The 23622-nt window shown below is 36.5% G+C and overlaps 2 protein-coding genes across 2 annotated transcripts in view; one reads left to right on the forward strand and one right to left on the reverse strand.

Moving 5' to 3' along the window:
* Positions 1 to 3296: 3296 nt before the first annotated feature.
* On the reverse strand, positions 3297 to 4922 carry LOC149410933 (mitochondrial import inner membrane translocase subunit TIM14). The gene is made up of 3 exons (XM_089647565.1): positions 4798 to 4922; positions 4411 to 4650; positions 3297 to 4034 (listed from the first exon to the last, which is right to left on the reverse strand). Exons 1-3 carry the CDS (start codon positions 4798 to 4800, stop codon positions 3912 to 3914), a joined length of 366 nt encoding a protein of 121 aa, XP_089503691.1. The 5' UTR covers positions 4801 to 4922; the 3' UTR covers positions 3297 to 3911.
* Positions 4923 to 5297: 375 nt separating this feature from the next.
* Karybeta3 (karyopherin beta 3) overlaps positions 5298 to 23622 on the forward strand; it is a 35217-nt gene continuing 16892 nt past the window's right edge. The window contains exons 1-11 of the mRNA XM_089647567.1: positions 5298 to 5442; positions 10980 to 11213; positions 11382 to 11524; positions 11872 to 12073; positions 12591 to 12719; positions 14627 to 14838; positions 15666 to 15897; positions 19190 to 19333; positions 20353 to 20472; positions 22280 to 22475; positions 23258 to 23407. Of these exons, the coding sequence (XP_089503693.1) occupies positions 5362 to 5442; positions 10980 to 11213; positions 11382 to 11524; positions 11872 to 12073; positions 12591 to 12719; positions 14627 to 14838; positions 15666 to 15897; positions 19190 to 19333; positions 20353 to 20472; positions 22280 to 22475; positions 23258 to 23407 (1843 nt within the window). The 5' untranslated portion in view covers positions 5298 to 5361. The remainder of the gene's footprint in view (positions 5443 to 10979; positions 11214 to 11381; positions 11525 to 11871; positions 12074 to 12590; positions 12720 to 14626; positions 14839 to 15665; positions 15898 to 19189; positions 19334 to 20352; positions 20473 to 22279; positions 22476 to 23257; positions 23408 to 23622) is intronic.

Raw genomic sequence — 23622 nt, forward strand, 5'->3', positions numbered from 1 at the left:
ATGTTTACTCACTGCAGTAACGAACACGTGAAAGATGAGTGCGCAGAAAAGTCCCACAACGGGTTGCGCTGCAAACCGTTGCGTTACTATAGCGTACTTTACTTTTTGCGCAGGGTCTTGTTACATTAATGCATTTGCCGGATGCCAGTGTACGAATGATTAAGACTGGTCGACCCCTCCTGGCGCCAAAAAGATTGTCACGTGGTTTACCTCGAGCTTGTTTAAATTATATTCAAATTTTGCATTAGGGCATGTCTATGTCTTCTGATGTCGGTGATACAAATAGTATTAAGCTGTTGCACATTCCACCCTTTTAACATTAAATATGTATTTTAATTTCTTTGTTAGCTAGTTAAAAATCGCTGTATATTCATTTTTGGGCGTTAAAATAAAATTATGAATGTCAATCTTGAACAAGAAGGTTCTTATCTGAAACAGCAATGTCATGCAATATTGGGCTCTAGAAAATACTACTTTAGAGTTCAACAACCTTGTTCCAATGGCACGCTATGTTAAAAGTCGAAGTAAAAATGATGTTGTTAAAAATAACTTATTAGTTATCGATTTTAATCAATTACCAACCCTTGGAAATACCCACCAGAATTTTAAATTTATATTCCTAATTATTGTTGTATTAAGTTCCTTCTCTTTTTGCTCTATTTTTTGTGTCCAAGTTCTAAAGAATAATGCTTGAAGTGTGATTTTTGTGATATGTTAACTAATGCACGATTGATGGGTTTTTACAAAGCTCAATTTTTTGTTGTTGTCTCTTATTTTAAAGCAAATATGTTTTATTTGTTTTGCTTAATGTTGATAAATGTAAGGCTTTTTATCTAAGTCTCTATGCATTACTAAGAAATATTCTTTTAGTTAACCCCAAGGGACTGACAAGAAATTCAATGATAAAAATATATTTTTGTTAAAGCCAACGATTAGACAATACCATACTTGATAAAGTGTCATTTTTATTTTTGTCCTGAATTAACCCAGTAGAGGTTTTAAATTTTACACAACTGATAAACAACATTTGACGGTCTCTTTGGTCGTGGGGTAAAGCTCTTAACTAGCAAGCTAGAGGTTGCGGGTTCAAATCCCGGTGTGCGCAAGTAATTTTTATTTGATTAAGTCGCATTATTTCTCAAGTTACTCATTTATATATATTTACGGAACGTTCCAGAGTGGAAGATACTCTCAGTATCGCCTTGGTGTAAAACCACCATTCAGAATTGAAATGTTGCTTATAATGGCTTTGGCCATGTTTGGTGACCAGATTTGACTAGCCAGGTACTTCCCCACCATGCTCTTCCTCATATCCTTCCCCTCCCCACTACCTTCAGCCTCACAACTGCAGACAATTGGGACTCTTGTGCGGTTTCACCTAAATCATATCTTTAAGAACCAGTAATGCAGAATAAATGATTGTTTATCAGTTGTGTAAAATTTAAAACAAGTTTATTACTAAGGGTGTCTTTTACTGAATGCATTATTTTCTATCTTGTTAGAACCCATCACTTTTTTTAATGAGTCATATTTGGTAACTGAATAATGTGAATGTGTTTTGTCTATGGAATATTTCCAAATTTTTATTTTTGTCCTTTCCTTTTTCATGTTTTGTACAAATATTTATTTGTGTTTCACTATCGCAGTACAAAATACTATTACGTTTTATTATCCGAATGTTTGGAATAAAATAATCCGGTGTATAATAATTATCTCACCAATAATTAGCAAATTATCATACATATATATACTGGCTATATAGGGCCTCCTAAAATCCAAATATTACTGCCACTTCCAAGTACCTACCAAAATACTAACATTGAACTTTATACATCATAATGGAAAATATATAAATAAAAATTACATCAAAACGTATTTTAGTATTGTCAAATAATAGTCGTTATCATTTCAATATTTCAACTTGGACAAGGGGAAATATGTCGCAGATGAATAATAAATGAGTTTGAAAATATTGTCTTTCTTTGCGTCTTAAAACCTTTACATTTTTCTTCAGTTTGCAATGTTTTCTATGTATTTCAAATATGCTGGCTATATACATGTTTTTTTTTTTTTAATTTTCGGTAAAAACAAATAACTGTTTTAGAATCTAGTTAAAATTATCTTTTTGAAGTACTTATTTAAATTAAACACTACTTATTTTAAATAATAAAATTTTAATATCAAACGTGAAAAATGTTGTCAAAAACGCTTACTAGATTTTTACATCAAAACGTAGAAAAATTGAGAGAAATCAAAATTTATAAAACACAATAAGTTTTTTCAAGGGAATTTGTAATAAAACTATCACTTCACTTTTTATCTCATTATAATAAAAAATCATTTTTTTGTCAATGGCAGGGGAATTTGTGTGTACTTCCGCATTGCAACAAAATCAAAATAAATTGAACATTTCGGAACACATCCAAAAACTGAAAACTGTTTTTGAAAGGTGATGAAATACACTTTCAAATTACATTATTTGAAGTAAATATATTATTTTTGAAATATTAAAATTTTTAATGCAAACATAAAAAAAGTTTTAAAAATGGCTCACCTTGAACTAAATAACTAAAAAAAGGAAAAAAAAATTTACAGTCAAATGAACTATAATCATTATTGTCAATCAATTTTTTTATCGTTTTATACAAAAATATTTCATAAAAACTTTTATAAATTTATCTCAAAGAAATTTATCGCAGTTGGAACCTTCGGTTTCATATAGGTGTACATTTGAATTATTCTGTGGTTAACCTCTATATTTAAATTGTAGCGTCGTTTTTATTCTCTCTAAAACAGTTTAGATCATATTTTTCACTATGAGAGTAAGGGAGATATAATGATTTCCATGAGACCATGTGAGCTGTTCAAAAAAACGAACAAAAATACTCTACGGGTACTAACTGTTGGTTCGCTAAACTGAATGTTACGTTAGCGGTGAGAAATATAAATTATTCACTTTAGCCATTTTTATTCATGGCATCCAGTATTTTGAGACAAACTGGATAGAATTATTATTTCTCTTTCAAACGTTGTAAAAATTACATATTTCCACAGTAGAAATAAATATTTTGATGACCCTAAAACGCCGGGGGTGTTAAAAATCATAATTATGGTGTCACATTTTCACTTATTCCTGACTTGCAATGCTTCTTGGCTTGATAGGCAATATTCATTATAGAAGGATTCCTGGCTCTTGTCTATGATGCCTTGTGTAGCATTTGATGTATTATATTAGTCTATGGTAGCATTGCAAAACAAAAACAAAATACTAACAGAAGAATATAAAAATAATGAAATAAGGTTTTTTTATCTATTTATTTATTAAAACAATAACAGTTTATAAAAATACATTTTACACAATCGCCACAAATCTTTTAGTACGTTAATTAATTTGTCAAGAATGATACTTTCTGATACACAGTTGTTGTAAGACCATCAACTGTTTTAAATCATAATTTATTGTTTCCAAATAACCTAAAATATCTGTCACTTGAAACTGACAGCATTTTGATTATAATTTTTTCTATAAAATACTATTCCATTTGCACCAGATTAATAGATAATACATTGTAATACATATAGCATCAATGCCGCACGCATAAAAAGCAGGCTACCCGCGATCCTTTACAATTTTCACATATGACTGCCTAAAAGAACTTAAATAAATAAATAAAGATTCAATATGCAAGAAATTACGTTTTGAACAAAATTGGTGGCCATCTTGGATGTGAGCACTGGGCCTATGTGGCTGTTTAGGTATAACTCGTCTATGCTCTAACTAATTTTCTATTTAAATGTTTTAGACTAATAATCACATCTCCTAAAAACAAACTAAATCGTAAGCCGGCATACTTTAGAAAAGTTATCAGTTATTATTAGGTGGATAAAAACATTAATTGTTTTCTGTAGTACTACGATGATGACTTTCCACTTTCCAGTAAATCTTTAGCTTCGTTGATCTTGGCGGCGATCAGAGGGGAACCACCTCTGTCGGGGTGATTCAGAGACATAATCTTTTTGTGTGCGTCTTTTATCTGTAGAAGTAGATTGTTTTTATTATTGTGTTTAGGATACACAGAAAATAATGATTTTATAAAAGTAGTGGCAATGTATGAGGAACCAAAAGTAATAATTTTATAAAACTGATTTCTTGAAAATATAAGAGTTTCGATGCCCCCTTGAACCAGTGTCCTTGATCCCTAGGGCAACGGTTCAAATCCGGGAAACGGCTCGTTATTGTGTTCCAACAGCTCGACTGTGGAATAATTTGCCAGCCTGTGTACTTCCCCCCACCTACAACATGGGATCCAGGTTCATTCCATCCTTCCCGAGTGAAATTTTTCCGAGGACCTCCTGTGTGGGATTTAGACAATGAATACTTTGTGTTGTTTATTCCTATTTGTTACAAACCTTAAGTTTTGAAGCAGTGGGACTGACACTGAGTATCAACGAAGCTTCTCTCTTAGTCATTTTCGGTTCGAATCCACCTTTATAATATCTGGAATTCGCTAGGGAGCCAGCATCTAAACTGGGCATATTTTTAAGGGCTTCGCTCATTTTCTGGGCCATGTTTGGAAGCTGACGGGCGATAACTCTCCCAGCAAATCCAATCGCTGCTAAACCCAACCCCGCCACTACAATCGAACTCGCCTGTAAATAAACAACGTGAATCGTCAAAACAAATTGCGTAATTTAAATCTAAATCGCGAAATTAACCTAAAAACAGAAAATATCAAATGGATATCTAATAAAACTTAGGGCATTGAGACTTTTGTCGATAACAACGTTTTAGCTTACCATTTTCCAAACTTTAATGATATATTTTAAAAATATATATCATACACAGTATCAAATTTACGAAGAAGCTGTCATGAATTTATTGAATTTTACAAAATTTTGAATGAGCTTAGACAATCTACGTTGCGCACTTCTGTATGTCAAAAATCAAAGACAATTCAAAGCGTTAAATCCTGTACAACTTAAATAGTTGGTCAGCTAAATTAGCTGTAAACTGTATCCAATGGGGTGTTGTTAGAGTCTATTTTTGTAAGACAGACAAATATATTTTTTTATGTGCATCTTGCCGCAGGGCTAAATTTGCCATCGAAAAACAAAGGCTTAACATATATAATATGTTATGCAATAATATGCTCTAAAAAAATATAATGTAGAGGTTGTTATTTCATGAAATTTTAGTATCAGATGAAACTTTATATTCCCAAGTGGTCGATTGTCAAGAATCCATGGACATGTGTTAAACTGGTAACTTTCGTTTCGTTCGATCAGTTTGAAATTTTTGGAAACAAGTGCTGCCTGACTTTTGTGTCTCTGGTATTATCTTTTCTTTACAAGTTTTTCGTCATGGCCGGGGACCAAGCACAGTTTTATCAAATTCTAAATACGCTCCTCGCCACCGACAATGATATCAGGACACAGGCCGAGGTTTGTATTTGCGTTGTTTTTTTGTGCAAATTTGATTACTTTTATTTGACCCCCTGTCAATCCTCGCACGAGTTATTGTTCCTTATCCAATTTTAAATGTCGTCCGAAAACGTGCTTTTCCGGCATGTTCAACTCTCAATTTGTCGAGAGTGACTCACGCGCCGCGTACCGTTACTTTGATTTCTAGATTGAATCTGATGTAAGTATTGTAATTACGATCTCTTCTTAACTCTCGTAAGTGTTCAAAGATCTCGTGTAATAAATTATTTCAACATTCGTCGTCGTTTGCCATCTCCATGACGCGCCGATTGCCGCGTTTTTAGTGGCATGCGCAATCCCGCAAACTTTTTGTCGTTGAACTTCTTTAACGCTTTTTTAAGTCGTTTTATTCGTAGCAAGACGTGGAAATTCTTGTAAAATATATGCTGCATGCCTGTTCAACGAGATATTCGCGATCGGTTCCATAAAAACGCCCAAACAGCTGTACATTTCTCAGAACGGTCAGCCGCTCATGCAGTGTATCTAAAAATAGAAAACACAACACGTGTTGAATTTTTAATCAATTCTTTGCCAGTTGAAGATCTGTCCTGCTCCGATGTTCCATGGAACTAATTTGGCCTCTTAGTCATCCGAATTTTTGAAGTAATTACGTTTAAAAATGAGTTCAAAAAGTAGCAAATTGATCCAATTAATTTTTCTTCTTGACATTTCTATGTTGATAGTTTTGACCCATTTTCCTTACGTGGCCTAGTAACTGATAAAACCGCAACTTCCGCTAATCACCATTGAATTTCATAATTTAAATGTCAATAGATAGGTACCTGCACTAATAAAAAAAAACTTATTTTCACTTTCATAAAAAATGAACAATTTCCTTAAAATTTCAATTTTATCCTATAAATAATAAAGATCCTTGAATATCAGCACATTACAAATGTATTGCAGCTTAGCCAAGAAAAATGGCACCGTGCCATCTATCTGCAGTGTGTTTACTGTATAATTTTCCTTTGCAAATAGTTACTTGAATATTATGTTTCTGCGCTAAATCTAAGTACGTATTCATTTAGCTACTATCAAAAAGACTAATTTTTTTATTATTATTTATTTGGATATCTAATAGACATTTAGTACATTCCAAACTTATGGTCGCAAGCAGTGGCACAGTGACAATTCCTGGGCTAGCTCGTAAACTAAATTTCTGCCCTTTCACAAAGAATCTTTATACAATTGCTGACATAACCTAAAAGTTTTTGCCTGTCTATTTAATGTCAATGACCTTACACTGCTGTTGAAATGTTGGTTCGGTTAACTTTTATAAAAACTTTTTTGTACAGTTAAAATAAGTATTAAGAATACCCGGTATTAGTTCCCCGTGCCATCAATCGCTACCATGTTCTGGATTCTAAAATAGCGATAAGAGTTTACCAAACTTTTAAACCGTGAGCTCAGGTTCTGTGAAATTTATACAGATTTTGTGTCTATTTCAACTCTAACAATGTCATTTCCATCATGAGTTACAAAACTTTGATTTTATTTTAATTAACTGACAGAAATTTAGTATTATTTTTCAATTGTTCATTTAAAACAAAAACTTAAAGTAATATTAAAAATTGTAGTGCAATAAAATATAGATTTATATGTTACTACCTATGTACGTCTGCCTGTTATTAGCCTTCTAATATCCAATTTACCTGCAGTCGTAATTGGCCTTTGTATTATTATTATTGATAGTTTCTCCGGCCAATTAGGCGACCCGTTTAAGCTATTGGACTTGTGGGCGGGTTGTCGAGCCAATGCACACGTCTCCTATGCCCATAGGAATTCACATTATGTCTCGTATTAATTCTGCTTTTATTATGGCCAAATGTGGCAAATTAATGCAAAGAACCTTTAAACCTCAAGATTTATATTAAAATTAAATTTAAAAAAAAATAAACATATCTTAAGACTCTACCCAATATAAATACTCAACCAGAGCAATGAGGCAAAATTACTAATTACTCCCAGTTTGAATACATCTTTTGGACAAAGAAATATTAAATTCAATGCTACGAAATTGTACAATGCTCTACCAAATCAAACAAAAACATTAACGGAAATGAATATATTTAAAAGCAAAGTTAAAACATGGCTGAGAGAATGAAGAAATATTCAACTTTATAAATACATATATTACATTATGAAGACGATGCAGACAACTTGAAAGTAACTATAAAAGTTTAAAAACTACAGGCCACCTCAGAACAGGAAACCCAAGTGAGGTGGACTGAGAATTTATTCTTTATACCTACATCATGTACAAACTTTGCAATTGAAAATAATAAAAAACCTTGATCCGTTCAAGTGCTAGGCAAGCAAGCGTCCTACCTATTGGGTGATCCACCACCTCTATTTTAACTTTATTTGGATACTTTTAAAATAGAGAGAAAAAAAATTGAATTCCAAAATTCATGTGGACGAAAAAAGCATACTGTAAAACACCCATAAGTCTGTCAATTAGGTCCAGTTTAGGGGTATGTATGAATGTGAATGAAGCAAGAAGTGTGTGCCAAGTTTTTTTGGCGGTCCATCCTCACTGCCTACCCCTGCCTGGAAACTGATGGTTAGGTTAGAACAAGGCTGCCCAACCTTTTTAACAGTTGGGCGAAATTTACACTGGCGGGCCACTGAATACCTGACGGTTCCTATTTGCATGGGGGGGGGGGTTAGAGAATTTCTATAAAACATAATTCCCCACAAAATGGGGGGGGGGTTGTTACGGAACTTCGCTGACAATTTTTCGAATTCCAGGGGGGGGGGGGGTGGCTACAAGATTCCATTTCGGACGCAAAAAATATTATATCAAAAACCAGTGTATTTTTGTTTAAAAAGTAAGTTCAACAGATTAGATTTTTTCGTCGCTGATTCTCGTTCTGAGTAGCCTAAATAGCGATAAATCGCCTTCGTTGGCAACACCGGTGACCGCGCGCAAGCTGCATTGTTTGTTTTACCGCGGGCCCGCGACACTTTTTCAAATTGGCGGATTGGCAGGTTTTTTGAAAATGGTTCACGCGGGCCACTTATAATTCGTTCACAATGTGGCCCGCGGGCCTGGGGTTGGACAGCCTTGGGTTAGAATATGGCACACAGAATTGTTCAACTTCAAGGACAAAGTTTACCGACCAAAGCATAGTAATGATTGTGGCAGATTTTTACATTATGAGCAGATAATACGACATAATGGACTGATTAATGATGATACTTTGTGGTTTTTAAATTAGCATAGTGCAAAGTGATATTTGATATGGAAACCATACTATAGCTGGCTGCTGGTGCACCAAGTGAGTTCTTTAAGCAGATTACCATACTAATCCCCCGCACACTTAAATCTACAACATCCTGTTCTAGATCAGTGCTAATGTCATAATATATACATACTTGACTATTTGCTACAAACAAAAGAATGCATGAAAAGACAAATTCATTTTTCCACACGATAAGGGTTGCCACACACCTTTTGTTTTTATTATTTAGTCGTTTTTGTCAACCCCTCGGGTTACATAACTTATTCTGTCAGAAGGTAAAGGTTTTCCGCTTTGCAATAATATATTTCTGAATGTATCCTAAAACTAAAAGCTATTGAAATATACTTTCAAAATTTTAATGCAAACATTAAAAAGTTTTAAAAATGGCTCTCTACTTTTTGTAACTAAAATTACTGATCATGAAAAAAAAACAACATATTTTATTAGACAAATGTATTACAAAATTTACCTTACCTCTCTTTTTTGTTTAATGTAAAAATAATTCATTAAAAAATTATCATGTCTTCTCTTTCTAACATTGTTCATATCATATTTCTTACCTTGATATTAAAGGAGAAACAACCATAACACAACGAGACCATAAATGTTGTTCCTAAAAATGAACAAAATAGCTTGAGGGGTTAAAAGTTCCTGCATTAATAAGTATATGGCTAAAAATCAGGCAACGTCTAAATAATATCCTAAAATAAATTGAAAATATAATACAAAGTCAGTACATTTTGACTTGATAAGCATGGAAATAAGACATGTTGAATGAATTTACAATCGTCTTGTGTTCTGAGACGTTATTCAATTCATCCTCAAACTGGGTATCCCATAGTACCACTGTCTGGTTGTTGGGCCTCTTGCGCGGGATTCTATTTCAAAATGTTGTGACTTTACTGGCAATAAACAAATGGACTTCGCAAGTTAAATTATTTTAAAATCTTCTTTATAATATTATCAAGAATACTATAATCCTGAACAGAAGATATTAAGTCTACAAAGTAGTTATGTATTATAATATTTTCTTTACATTCGCTTTCGATTAGAAGGAGTTTGAATCATTTTGTTCATATCAAATTAAAATGCACACAGAAGAGTAGCCTAAATATAATATATTATTAGAGCTGTTTGTTGCATGGCAACTGTCTGTTATATTTGTCTTATTATGTCTATAGACGGTGGATACTATTTTTAAATGATGCTATCAATTCCTTAACCTGCTTTACTTGAGTAGCTAGATACCGTTATCATCTTATTAATTCATTATTCAATATTAAGTAACTGTATTATTAATTTGACTTTCTAACATTTAGACAGTTTATCATTGCAATGAACTGATTCCACTGAATGACTCCAAGATAGGGACACGGGATGTCGAATCAATGACTTCCCAAATCTGACTAGGAAAAGGTGGTGGAGTTGATATTGGGATTTAATCCATCTTTATTTAGTTTTAATCAATTTGTGAATATGGTTAAACTCAAGAGATGGCTTTTCTCACTTCATATGCCGCATCTTGATTCGTCTAGTTTAGCTCCTTCTATTTGTCACAGTAACAAGAGTGCGATTCAGGAAAAAATAACATTTTTCTATTCTGTGGGCCTCACGGTTTATTTGAAATATTCGACATTCTGGAATTTTTATGTCTTTCGTTTTCATGCTAAATGTGTGAGAAGGAGTATAATAAATGGAAGAATTCAGTATGTTCAACATTCTATGTGGATGACTCGTGATGGCCCCCTTCTTGTGGATGACTATATACAGTGCATGACCATAAATTATCTCTGAAGTTGAGTCATAAGCTGTACTCAAGCAATTTGTTGATGCCGTAGCACTTGGCATTTTTTGTTCTTATATTTAACATCTTAGATAAATTTGTGCACATTTTTTTAATTGTCTTTTCTAAATTGATAGAAATTTCAGCAAAAAAGTCTGCTAGATGGAGCGGTCAAGCTTAATTAGCATTGTAGTTAATCTATTACTACTATGTTGACCCCTTGTCCACAATATTTGAGTTAACTTTTAAGGTTGATAACGGTTGTATGGTTGATAATAATAATATTATTATTTTAAATAGCTGAAAAGACAATCTTTTGCTCTGGAATGATTAATCATTAATGATTGTTACATGCGTCTGCTTTCTGAAAGGGGGATATGTTGGCGGGCCAGCGGGCAATGCACTTTCTGAATAATAAGACAGTTGGGATGATTGAAGAGAATTAATACTTGGTGTGTTTGTGTTTTCAGGAGGCTTACACCAACATAGCCACAGAGCCAAAGGTGAGCTATCTGCTGGCGCTACTGCAGGATGCCACAATGGGCGAGGACATCCGGCAGATGGCAGCCGTGCTGCTGCGCCGTTTGCTGTCCTCGGAGTTTGCCGAGTTCTATCCCAAACTGGCCCCTGAGGCACAGCAGCAGTTCAAGGAGCACGTCCTGCGCACCCTGCAGGTGGAGCAGACACAGGCCATCAGGAGGAAGGTAACCAACCATCATCACTACTATTGTATGCTCTTATTTCCTGCTGCTCCAGAACCCTCCCGACGAGACTGTCTACAACCTAAGTTTGTTTAAGGGCCACTGGACAAAACTGAGATCATGGGTTTGTTGCTGTTTTCCTCAACTGACAGCATTTATCGTTTGTTCCAGGTGTGCGATGTTGTGGCAGAAGTTTCCAGAAACCTGATTGATGACGATGGCAACAACCAGTGGCCAGAATTCCTGCAGTTCCTGTTTCAGTGTGCCAGCGCGGCCGACCCGCATCTCCGCGAGGCCGCACTCAGAATGTTCACGTGAGTCCCACATGGCAGTCACACATCTTTCCATCCTCTGCGTGGTTTTATCGCCGCGTCTTCCAAATAAAGGGAGATTGGGTCGAAACCGTGCTAGATAAAGCGGTCAAGCTTAATTAGCATGGTAGCGCATCTATTACTACTGTGTTGACCCCTTGTCCACAATAAGGTCAGATGAAAGCGGCAGATACTCTGATAATGTACATATAATCTTAACCCAGCCGAAACATGGTGGAGAATGGAATTGTTGCTTGAAGCTTTAGACCCCCACTGGCATGAATAGCCAGCCTTCTCCTTACACTTTCTGAGTAATTGTTTTATTTATAATTGTTTGTTTTTCCCGTCAGATCCGTTCCCGGAGTGTTTGGGAACTTCCAGAACCAGTACCTGGACGTGATAAAGCAGATGTTGAGCGCGTCGCTGCAGCCCGACTCTGACTACATCGTGCGTTTCCAGGCCGTCAAGGCTGTGGGCGCATTCATCGCCTGCCACGACAAGGAGCCCAACATTCAGAAGCACTTCCAGGACATCCTGCCCAACTTCATGCAGGTGAACAAACATCACTACCACACCAACAGTAATCAGTCAAATAGGATTCCACAGCGCCCTTGAGGTGATTTTGTACTAAAATGGTACTAAACAAATCATCCAAATATCATTTATTATTATCTTAACAGATTGCAATTGAGGATGCTCTGAGAAACTGAAAGCTTCGGCACCAGTGCATAGTCGGGAAACATGCCAAACCCTTGCCCAACATTTGTAAATGGTTGACATTTATCACATGAGAATGAGTTGTTTGTACAATTCGTTCAATGTGTGTACGTGTTAGGTTAGGTATTGGTTGCATTACGTCCGCATAGTTTTTAACATTGGAGATTCTAAATAATAGGGGATTCAGTAAAAACGATGCTAGATGGAGCGGTCAAGCTTAATTAGCATTGTAGCTAATTCATTACTACTATGTTGACCCCTTGTCCACAATATTTTATTATCTCATACTATCTATTTCCATCTCTTACTGGACTGTCTCTAACCTGATTTGTGACCTTCCTTTTGTGACCAGGTCATCGTGCTGAGCATGGAGCAGCAAGACAGCGACGACGCCCTTCTGAAGGTCCTCATCGACCTGGCCGAGTCTACGCCCAAGTTCCTCAGGACACAGATGCAGCCCATCTTCCAACTGTGCATCAAGGTACGTAACAAACAACTTCTGCATTAGTTCCTTCCTAGCATGCTCCATACAAATATAATATCTCACTGTATTGCATCCAAATTCTTGTTCAAGTATTACGAAGATTCAATTGAAGATCTGCTAATATAAATACATTTTTCTATCCATTTCCACGTTTTATATTTGCTAAATACCTTACGATAAACTGTTATGTATAAGGCACTCGCTTAAGCGTCCAGCGTTTCCCGGCCCTAATTCTGCATTAAGGGGTGGGAAAAGAGGATTGGGGTAGTTTTTTTAAAATCTCTTGGACCGTGGACCTTTCTCTTGTTTTGAAAGTCAAGTGTGCAAAATTTCATCAATCTCTGAATTCTTCTTTCGTATGGTGGGGGGGTCAGAGGGGGACATCTAGATCTGCGAGCCATTTTAGGGCCTCAGGCGTCGCCATGTGGACCTCATCAATCCCGCCGGGGAATGAATGGAGCGGGCATTCGTTGACCACATGTTCGGTAGTCTGCACCGCACCACATTCACACATCGCCGACTCTTTAAGGCCCCATCTGTGCATCATGTGGGCACAGCGGCTATGGGAGCACCTTAACCTATTGATGGCGGACCAGGTTTTGCGAGGCAGTGAGAACCCAGGCTGTCTCTCGGTGGGGTCCTGTATGAGATGGGCATTTCCCACGTTGGCCGTTTGCCACTCAAGTTTCCACCTATCTTCTGGGGTGAGAGGTAGTCGGAGGAGCCTCTCTCCTTCCGCCCAGAAGGGCTTTCGGGACTTCAAGCGGCATGCCGGGTGGGAGACGACATCTTCGTGTAGAGGTATTGCGCTTTTTTGCAGCGCCTTCTTGTATTCCCTCAGTGTTGCAATTTCTCGCCTGATGTTTGGCGGGGTTATGTTTGCAAGTACGGGGAGCCAAGGGAGCCAATCTCTGAATAAATTGTTTAAAATAAAAATAAAACTGCAACGGGGCGGGGTAGCAAATATAAATAAGAAATGGAAACGTGGGGATGGATTTTCAGTGTAAATGTGCAGTATCAATTAAATCATTTTCCTATTTAGAAAACACATAATTGTATGTAGTGAGTAGTTGGTAGATGTTTGTTGGCATATTTGATCTTGACATTCCTAATGTTATTGGGAGTGCCATAAAATATATGCCATATGAAATTTTCAAGCAATTATAGCATTGATGGCTTCTATAATAGCCTTTCTGTCAGTAACTTGAATACATTTCAATTTAATTATGCTTAACAATGTTAACAACGATAGAGCAACTGATATTAACTATTATCTCATCTTGTTCCCCTTGTCCCCGGGGTCAGGAGGGAACCATCGCCCCGACAAGGCGCTTCCCGGCATCCCTGTCCTGTGCTACTTCAGTGGCCTCCTTCCATTGCTCTGTGCTCCTCATACAGTCATTGAAACGCATGTATACGGGTCTAAACACGGTCTTCGGAAACTCGTACCGGCGAGAAACTGGTAAATCTACATCTCGCAGAGAATCAAAAGATTTTTTAAATTTTTTTCGTTTTTTTTTGCAACTAAAAACATAACAACATTAAACAAATGTTTAATGCCTGGTCTATGCTTCGACTCATTTAAAAAGACATTAAAAGCTGACATTAATTCCTTGTGATTTGTTTTTAATTGGACTAAAAAAAATTTAAAAACATCCGATTCGATTTACACGGAACAAAGGCTCAAATCAAAAAAGTTATACCACGGAATGGACTCCAATGTACACCGGCTTCCTGCATGCAGCAGCAGTTTCCGGACATTAGATTTTCATCTAAAACTAATATGGTGTAAGATTGTAAGTGGCGATTGAGCATTCTGCAAGGAAAAGGGTTGATTCTGCTGTTAAACTAAATGTAAATATTTGGTTATAAAGTTAGTTTTAAAAGTATTTAATCATCCTCAGGCATTCAGTGACACAGACTCTGAAGACTCAACCCGACAGCTCTGCCTGGAGGTTCTGGTGACCCTCAGCGAGGCCGCCCCCGCCATGGTGCGGCGCCAGGCCCTGCCGCAAGTGGCCGCCCTCGTGCCACTCATCCTGCAGACTATGGCCGACCTGGATGATGAGGACGACTGGGCCGTTCAGGATGAGATCTCCGACGAGGACAACGACAAGTTAGTACTCTACTACTTACACATTGGTGGTGGCACTCGCACACACCGCACCCCGACAACGGGGCATTCTTTTATTATGTGGATCTTCAACTATTGAAGATTCGAAACCAAGGATGCCAGATTGATAATGTCAAGCAATTAGCACTGCCGGTAAAAAATACCCAACAGTGTCAGTATCTTGCCTACATTTCTACCATACACACAACCTCGAGAGTCTTAATCCTATAGAGGTAGCCAATCACTCCCGTGGGCGGACCAAATGTAGTTTTAATTGTAACAAAAGCTCTTGGCAGGTAAATGTGTAAAAATTTATATGAAATACATATTGCAACCTTAGAGAAAACATTTGAAAATAGCTTTGCTGCTTCCTGCGCCCACTGCACACATTTGAGTAAATAAGAAAAAGGAATTTAAAACCTATCTAGATTTTTAGTGTAATTCACTGAAGGTTTCAGATCTTTTTTTATTCCGTTATGTCAATCCGACAAAAAATTGTGTGAAAAAATATTACACCACGCCACGTTCAACTTAAATGACTGTATTATATGAGAGCGTCACTCGACAGTAGGGAATGCGCAATTTCAGAGTCTGCCTGGTATTTGCCTCCATACTAACCCACCAAGTTTAGGCTTCCGTTATGCAGATTTATTAAATAGGAGCCTCTTCTCGTCACCTTTCTATCCATCTGACCAAAAGCCCTTTCTAAAAATGCAAATTATATTTGATAACAGTAGAATCATTTTGAAAACATTCTTGTGCAGTGCAAAACTTTTTCAATGTGTGCCCTCTTTAAAATGATTTTCCTGTACGTGTCATTTACTTTCCAGCAACAGCGTAGTAGCGGAATCCGCCCTGGACCGCTTGTGCTGTGCCCTCGGAGGCAAGACCATGCTCTCCCTCATCATGGCCTCCATCCCCGCCATGCTGGGCTCCACGGACTGGAGGCAGCGCCACGCCGCCCTCATGGCCGTGTCCTCTGCCGGAGAGGGCTGCCACAAGCAGATGGAGATGATGCTCGACGAGATCATGACCGGCGTGTTGGGCTTCCTCAACGATCAGGTGACAATACAATACTAATTATTAATACCGGCCATTCTTTTATTATGTGAACCTTCACCCATTGAAGATTCGTAACGAAGGATGCCAGATTAATAAGTCAAGCAATTAGCACTGCGGGTAAAAAATACCTACCAGTGTCAGTATCTTGCCCACATTTTAAACTTAATTCTTTAATTAGACTAAAAATCAAATTAAGCGCTTGTTATATGATAGCGAAATTTCGCAAACTGTCAAAATGTCTTCATTTTTTTGTCACTAGAGGGCGGTAGTCGTACATTAATGAACTTGTTAAAATATAACGTCACATGTGCGTTTGTCGCAAAGCAATGAACGTATAATATGAATGTGAAATATTAAGTAAAACAAACAACAAAAAAGTATGACTTATTTGCAGAACCTACTATTTTGGTAAAGCATTTAATTTGACATTTTTTATAAATGTTTCATCATTCACTTGCTGTTGTCATTAGTGTTGAGAAACATTTCCGATAAATATAGTTTGTTTTACACGGTGTTCGGAAACTCGTGGTATAAACGGTAAAACCCTTTATAGGTCATAAGCTAAAAACGGATAGTTTTGAGATCTGCAACATTAAGGTTTATATTTCTTTATGTTTACAAGTTATAAGCCCTTGGGTTGTAATCATTCTGAGGTAACGCACAGAGGTCTTGAATCGAACCAACCGCCCAAAGTTCTCACATGTTGAGTAAATTTACGAAAATCGCGTCCTGGTCAGTTTCTCTATAAAATTATCAAAGCAGTTATTTCCCTGTAACGCAAATAAATAAAAGTACATTTTTCCTTACCAACCTGTCGTTTTGTAATGAAAACAATAATTTTATATCATTTTTTTAAATGGACACCGGTCAGAAAAAAACCCGCTGGAAAATCGAAAATTTCAAAAAAGCTAAGCAAAAAAAAGTTTTTTTCTGTTCATCAAAATGAATATAGAATACATAAATAAAACCATTAAGGGCGTATCGTTTTAAAAAAAGTTGTCCTATAAAGGGATAACTTGTGAATAACCTTTCATTTATTGTCAATTTTGGGTTATGACTTTTTTTATTTGAGCTTTCGTTTTCGAGAAAATCGAAGGTGGATTTATTTGGTAAATTTCTTATTTTATATTTGATAGAATATCTATACATATTAATAACATCATTAATAAATTGACCTCGAGAAATAAAAGAAATTTTATTTTTTATTTATACACGGTGTCCGGAAACTCGTAGTACAAGCGGGAAACTGGAGAATCTACACCACATGGGGAACCCAAAAAAACATAAAGTTTTTTGATTTGAGCATTTTCAAAAAAAAAAAAAACCAAAAAAAAATATTTTTTGGCTATTTTAGGGTTAAAGTTTTTTCTGGTGTTAAGGGTTGAATAACAGATGTTTTAACCCTGCAAAGCAGAAATATTTTATGATTACACCGGGTTAAATGAAGGGTGATTTCAAAATAATGCTTCAAATCCGAGTTTCTTCATTTGTTTTACTTTCAAATAGTTTTAATTAGTTGGGTACTTTGATCTTCAGTAATAATTTATAAGAATTTGATTAAAAAAAAAAAAAATTAAAAAAATCAACTTCAAACTCGATTTACTCGATAACGAAAGCTCAAATAAAAAAAATATATACTACAAAATCGACTCCAAATGTGATGTAGATTCACCAGTTTCCCGCTTGTACTACGAGTTTCCGGACACCCTGTATATTTGTTAAATTATTCTGTGTTATTTAGTACAGCTAAACAATAATCTTTTTTCATTTATTCGTTACTTGAAGCATACCTTGTTTGGAGTATTTTTTCCGGCTGCCATGGATAAATCATAATATTGATCTACAAAGAGAAAAATAATATTGGTAATTTTTGGTTCAATTACCAAACGTGCCCTATGAAAAAACGTTCACTCTCCCACTTAGTCAGAGCGCGTAAAGACAATGAATTCTCTCACACACACTTGCATAAAGATGCCGCCAGTAAACAACATGACGTTAGTGCTAACCGTTAGGAAAAGGAACGCATATTAAATGTTGGATTTTACAACTTTTAAAAAATATGACACTTGAAAAAATACAATACGTCAAATTTACATGAAAAAAGAGAATTTGTGAGTACTTACTGTTTTTGTAGCTTCATAAGATTATTGCAATTCTTTAAGTGAGTCGGTATTCTACTTTTAGACCCATTAATGAAACATTTTGATGGCATTTTCGAAATATATAAGCCGTAAAACAGGGAGCCTATAGTTTCACCGCCATCACCGGGGGCTTCCATCCCGGAATAAGTAAAAAACTGTGAAATGCGTTGAAAATTTGGTGCAAGATGAAGTATTTATTTAATTGTTAATATCCACAGATAGCATAACGATAATAAGAGGCCGTACTTCTACAGATGTGTGTATTATATACATATTTTAAATTAAAAATATAGTGTAAAGCCGTTATTAACGCGATAATCATACACCCAAGTTTTAAAAGTGGGTTGTATGGTGTATCAATGTTTTTATTTTTTATGGTCGAATGCCTACAACAACTACAAAAAAAATAGGCAGACTGAAAAATAATAGTCCATTAATTGGTAACAAAGAATATGAAGTCTGAGAATGACATACGAAAGGTAGTATTAAGCCGTTTTAGAGAGCCGTTTTCCAGCAAATCACCATTCTGCCCTATAACCCACTCTTAACAAAGTTCTCCACATTTTCCATTGAAGGCTTTCGTTGAATGTTTCACTTGGAATCAGATGGTCAAATCGATATTGGATCGATTAGCTACCTTACAATAATTTTATATTCATTTTCTGAGCACGAAATCGCCTTACGATGGAACATTGGATCAAGGTTCCTAAACGAGAAACGGCTATGGACATACAAATAATTTGAAATACACTATTTTTAATATACATTGGCAGTCCACATTTTGTTCCCGACACTAAAAAGGAAGTTAATTGCTTAGTTACGTCTTCCATAACTCTGAATGTGATATTCTGAACAACTTTCCGGATTTAATTGATGGCATGTATGACATGCCATCTACGAGCTTCGTTAGTCTGCCACCGTTCATTAATAAGCCACAACAACATTTATTGTTAACTGAAGCTCGGTGACAGTCAAGATGCCAAGATTAATTAGGCAGCTTTTGTCTACCGGCTCTCGGAATCAATTGCTGAATCTGTTTACTTGTACCGCCTAACGTCGCCTGATAACTACATGATTGACGTAGGATTGATCTATTGCATGTTCCTCTATGATGTAGTTGAATCTAATACCATGATGTTTCTTGTTTGTAGCATCCCCGCGTCAGACACGCGGCTTGCAACGCCATCGGTCAGATGTCCACAGACTTTGCTCCCATTTTTGAGAAGAAATTCCACGACAAAGTTGTGCCCGGCCTTCTGATGGTCTTGGATGATGGAGCAAATCCCAGAGTTCAGGTAAATTACATTTTAACACTAAATATTCCACCGGTTGCCAACAGCAGCCGGTGCCAATGTTTCGTTAGTGATGGAATAAACCTCGTGTGGTCCCATCACTTCCATAACATTGGTAAATTAAAAATATTCCGTTCTAACTTTGTCGTGTTTTATGGCACCGTTAGCTCTTCTGAATATTGACATTTTTCTTTACGTTATAATAATAATAATATTTGGATGATTTATATAGGGCCGTTTTTGTGCAAAATCACCTCAAGGGCGCTGTACAATTATATAATACACTTCTTCAATGATCTACTAACTATATATGGAGATAATATACAGCGCCATACTTACCTGATGTACTAAGTTATTATTATAGTTACAACTTCAGCTCGTTAAGTTATTTCTGTTATGGAGATTTGAAATATCCATTTGATGGCCTCCGTGGTCGAAGGCTAAGGCTCTTGATTCAAATCCCAGCTTGTGCGAGTACATTTTATTTTATTAATTTGAGTTATTTCACAATTTATTCACTTAATAATATATAGTTTTCTTTCCACCACGTACGTATACACCATTCAGGATTGAAATGTTGCTTGAAATGGCTTTAGCCAGTGTTTGGTGACCAGATTTGAATAGCCAGGTACTCTTCCTTCCCTCCCCCACTACCTTCAGCCTCACAACATACCCCAATTGGGGATGCCGTAGTCTCACTGACTCCAGACGGCTGGGAGCGTTTGGGACTCTTGTGGTATTCACATCAAAAAATTATCTATAATAAAATAGAAAACTAAAAATATATTGTCTCTATGTACATGGAGTCTGGAAAGTAGTGATGCAATCAGGAGAATGGTGAATCTACCATCTTATTTGAAGTTCATTTTGTGCTATAACTTTTTTGTTTAGAACTTTCTTTTCGTGGTGTTTAACATTCTGTGTATATTACCCATTCATCAAAAATTTTACAATATACGTAATCTATGTTGCTAAATTGTGTTGTTTTACGGTTGCATTAATGTAGTAATTGATATTTACAGGCTCATGCTGCTGCAGCTCTCGTCAACTTCAGCGAAGACTGCCCCAAGAATATCCTCACCCAGTACCTGGACCCCATCATGAACAAACTGGAACATATCCTCACCACCAAGTTCAAGGAGGTTAGCCTAACATACTACTATTATATCATTCTTTACTTATTACTTAGTAGACTTTCAAAATTGGCTTTTGCGATGGTCCGATGCTCTGTATAACCCGCTTGCACAGCGCGGGTGTTAACAAACTGTGCTCCCTAAAGATGAAGGCATATTACACAATGGTATTTTAAAAAAATTATAAGAAAGACAAACATTCCCGGGTTACGGATAACCTGACAATGTTTGAAAATCTCCTACTACCACCACAGTAAGCGGAAAATGTTGCTTGTGTTGTGACGAAGGACTTGAGGAGCCAGCCGAGGAATTGAAACACCTACGCCTGAGTGAGACCCAAACGAGATATCAACTCAGCCACCGACCGTTCTGATAATATTCAATTAAATAATAGTCATATTAAATATGTTATAAATAATATTTCTTGTTCAATGGTTTTGACAAACTTGAATGGCTATTCAAGATGGTGTAGAAATACTAAAGACATATTTTTTCACTATTTTGTTCTTATGCCATTCACTATGTATTTTTGTAACAATATAAATACATATGTTTTGTGTATGTATTTTAAAAGAATAAATTGTCAAAATAAAAAGATCTGCATCCCAATGAATGGGTTTTAATTGGGATGCAGCTCTAACTTTATCTCAAAAATGTCGCATTGGTCATTATTATCAAGAAAGAAACTATCGTTTTTCTTGTAAATACCACCGCTTTGACTGAAAAATTTCACAACTTTTCCCAAAATAATTAAGCAAACTTTTTAGGTCCCTGGATTTTAGATACAGTAAAACCCGCTTATAACCTTCCCCATAAGTAGTTTTCATTCCTACCAAGTTTTGTTTTTCGCTCTCTTCCTCGGAAGCAGAAATGCTAAAAATGGTCAAAATAATTCCACGTAAAGAGTTTTGTCCATCCCTGGTAAAGTATCTGTAGTAGATTACTATTCTTATTGTATATTATTTATGACCATTCCACCAGTTGCTGACAACAGCCGGTGCCAATGTTTCGTTAGTGATGGAATATACCTCTTGTGGTCTCATCACTTCCATAACATTGGTAAATTAACAATGTTTGGTTCCGACTTTGTCATATTTTGTGGCATTGTTGGCTCCACCAAACAATTACAATGTTACTTATTAGTGACGTTCACAGACGAGGCGCACATGTGAAGGCACATATTTCACCATGTGCGCATTAGTTGAAGTAGGTCTTGAGGAGAAGGAAACCATTCTGTTGAACACAATTAGTCTGTGGTAAAAGCAGAGGGGTCCAGAAGTGGTCAGTCAAGATAAATTAATATGAACTATTAATACATTCTGTAGAACCTCGTTAATTCCAAATCCACGGAACATCAAAAAACTATTTTCGAATTAACGAATTCCCACGTAATTTGAAATTTTATGAAGACAAAAAAATTACACCGATAATCGAGTTCCTCAGCCGCCCCTTTGAATTCGAGTAGTATCTTTGGAGTAAATTCGCAATAACACCAATTATTTATTTGCAATTTCATGGCCGATTTCATCGCGGCCGGCCCATTAAATTCAGATATTCTAAATTAATTTCTTAAAAGTACGATACATTTATGCGTAAATTGAGATTTCATAGGCGACACTTTAAATTCAGGTATTTGGTGTAAATTAGTAAAATTGACCAAATGACCCCCATAGAAGAACCGCCACTGGGTAAATGTTAGTTGTGTCGAAAGCATCAATCTCCAGTTCTACAGAGAACCTTCCACTGTGTACAGCATTCACACCAGCATCTTCAGGCATCTGTGTACAATAATATTAATATTGTGTTTCCTTTCCAGTTGGTGGAGATTGGCACAAAGCTGGTACTGGAGCAGGTGGTGACGACCATAGCCTCGGTCGCCGACACGGCGGAAAAGGAGTTTGTGATCTACTACGACCGCCTGATGCCGTGCCTCAAGTACATCATCCTGAACGCCAATACCGAGGAACTGAAGATGCTTAGAGGCAAAACCATCGAATGCGTCAGTCTCATCGGTGAGATTTACACATACTGTTCAATATACAATTAATTTCAGTTAAGTTTTCCTTTTGAGCCAGTTATATGCTTAATTTTGCAGTCTAATATATAAAGTATATAGCTTCGCTCGTGTAAATTTTGTGGGTACAGTTCATGGATTTAAAAAAGTGTTGGTTTTTAGTACCCTCTTTGGGAGCTTGTAGAGTGAAGAATATCAAGGTATTCACATGCTGTTCATTAGTTCCAAAATGGAGGATTGCAAAGCTTAATTTACTGGGCTATATGCAATATGAAAAAATTATTGGAAGATTAATTTAGCGGCTTTCACATTACATCAGTCGACTTATGACTCTTGTTCGTTGATATAAAACCGCTTACAGTTCAATTCATCTTTTTCAAACAGAATGTTTTATGTGACACCTCACAAGAGTGCCCCTGTCTTTACAGTGTAGACAGAGGTACTATGTCGCCACCCGGGAAGCGTAACGAGGCGGGTTAAGGAAGGGTAGCTTGATCCACGTACGAGCCAACTTACACAAAAATGAGTTGAAAAAACAAGCCATTCTCTTGATCATCAACTGTGCACGTTCCATTAAAACACTTTAAATAATGGACTCAGCCTATATTGTTTGCCTCTGTGCATTAGAGATGGCAATCCAGCCCCTGGGCATACTTGATATCTGCACAGTTGCCAGATTTACTGGAGCTTCTATAAAGCCCCCATACTGTTATGTTGTACTTCCCAACCTTCAGTCTGACACCAACAGGTTTAGCTGTGCTAATGACTAAGTGATAACAGGTCTGGCTGTGGGTGAAGAGAAATTCATGCGCGACGCTTCAGAGGTGATGGATCTCCTCCTCAAGACACACACGGAGGGTGACCTGCCCGAGGATGATCCCCAGACCTCCTACCTCATCTCCGCCTGGGCCCGGATCTGCAAGATTCTAGGTGAGAACAACACCTACGTACATTGAAACATTGTCTTTAGAAGAACAATCCAAAGCCAAACTACAATAGACAAACAGATAATTATGCTACCATGTTCTTTTATATGCTTTTTTTAATTATAAATTATAATCACTTATTAAGGTAGCAACTTGGAATCAACTGCTGCAGAAGATCCAGACATACTTAACCTCTCAGACAAAGACTTTTATTTACTT

The sequence above is a fragment of the Hesperophylax consimilis genome, chromosome 26, assembly GCF_061612785.1.
Source record: "Hesperophylax consimilis isolate HC1 chromosome 26, BYU_Hcon_1.0, whole genome shotgun sequence".
Taxonomy (NCBI): Eukaryota; Metazoa; Arthropoda; class Insecta; order Trichoptera; family Limnephilidae; genus Hesperophylax; species Hesperophylax consimilis.

Coding starts and splice junctions, on each gene's coding strand:
- LOC149410933 (XM_089647565.1), bottom strand. Junction 4,035..4,410: donor CCACTGCTTCAAAACTTAAG/GTTTGTAACAAA, acceptor CTACTTCTACAG/ATAAAAGACGCACACAAAAA.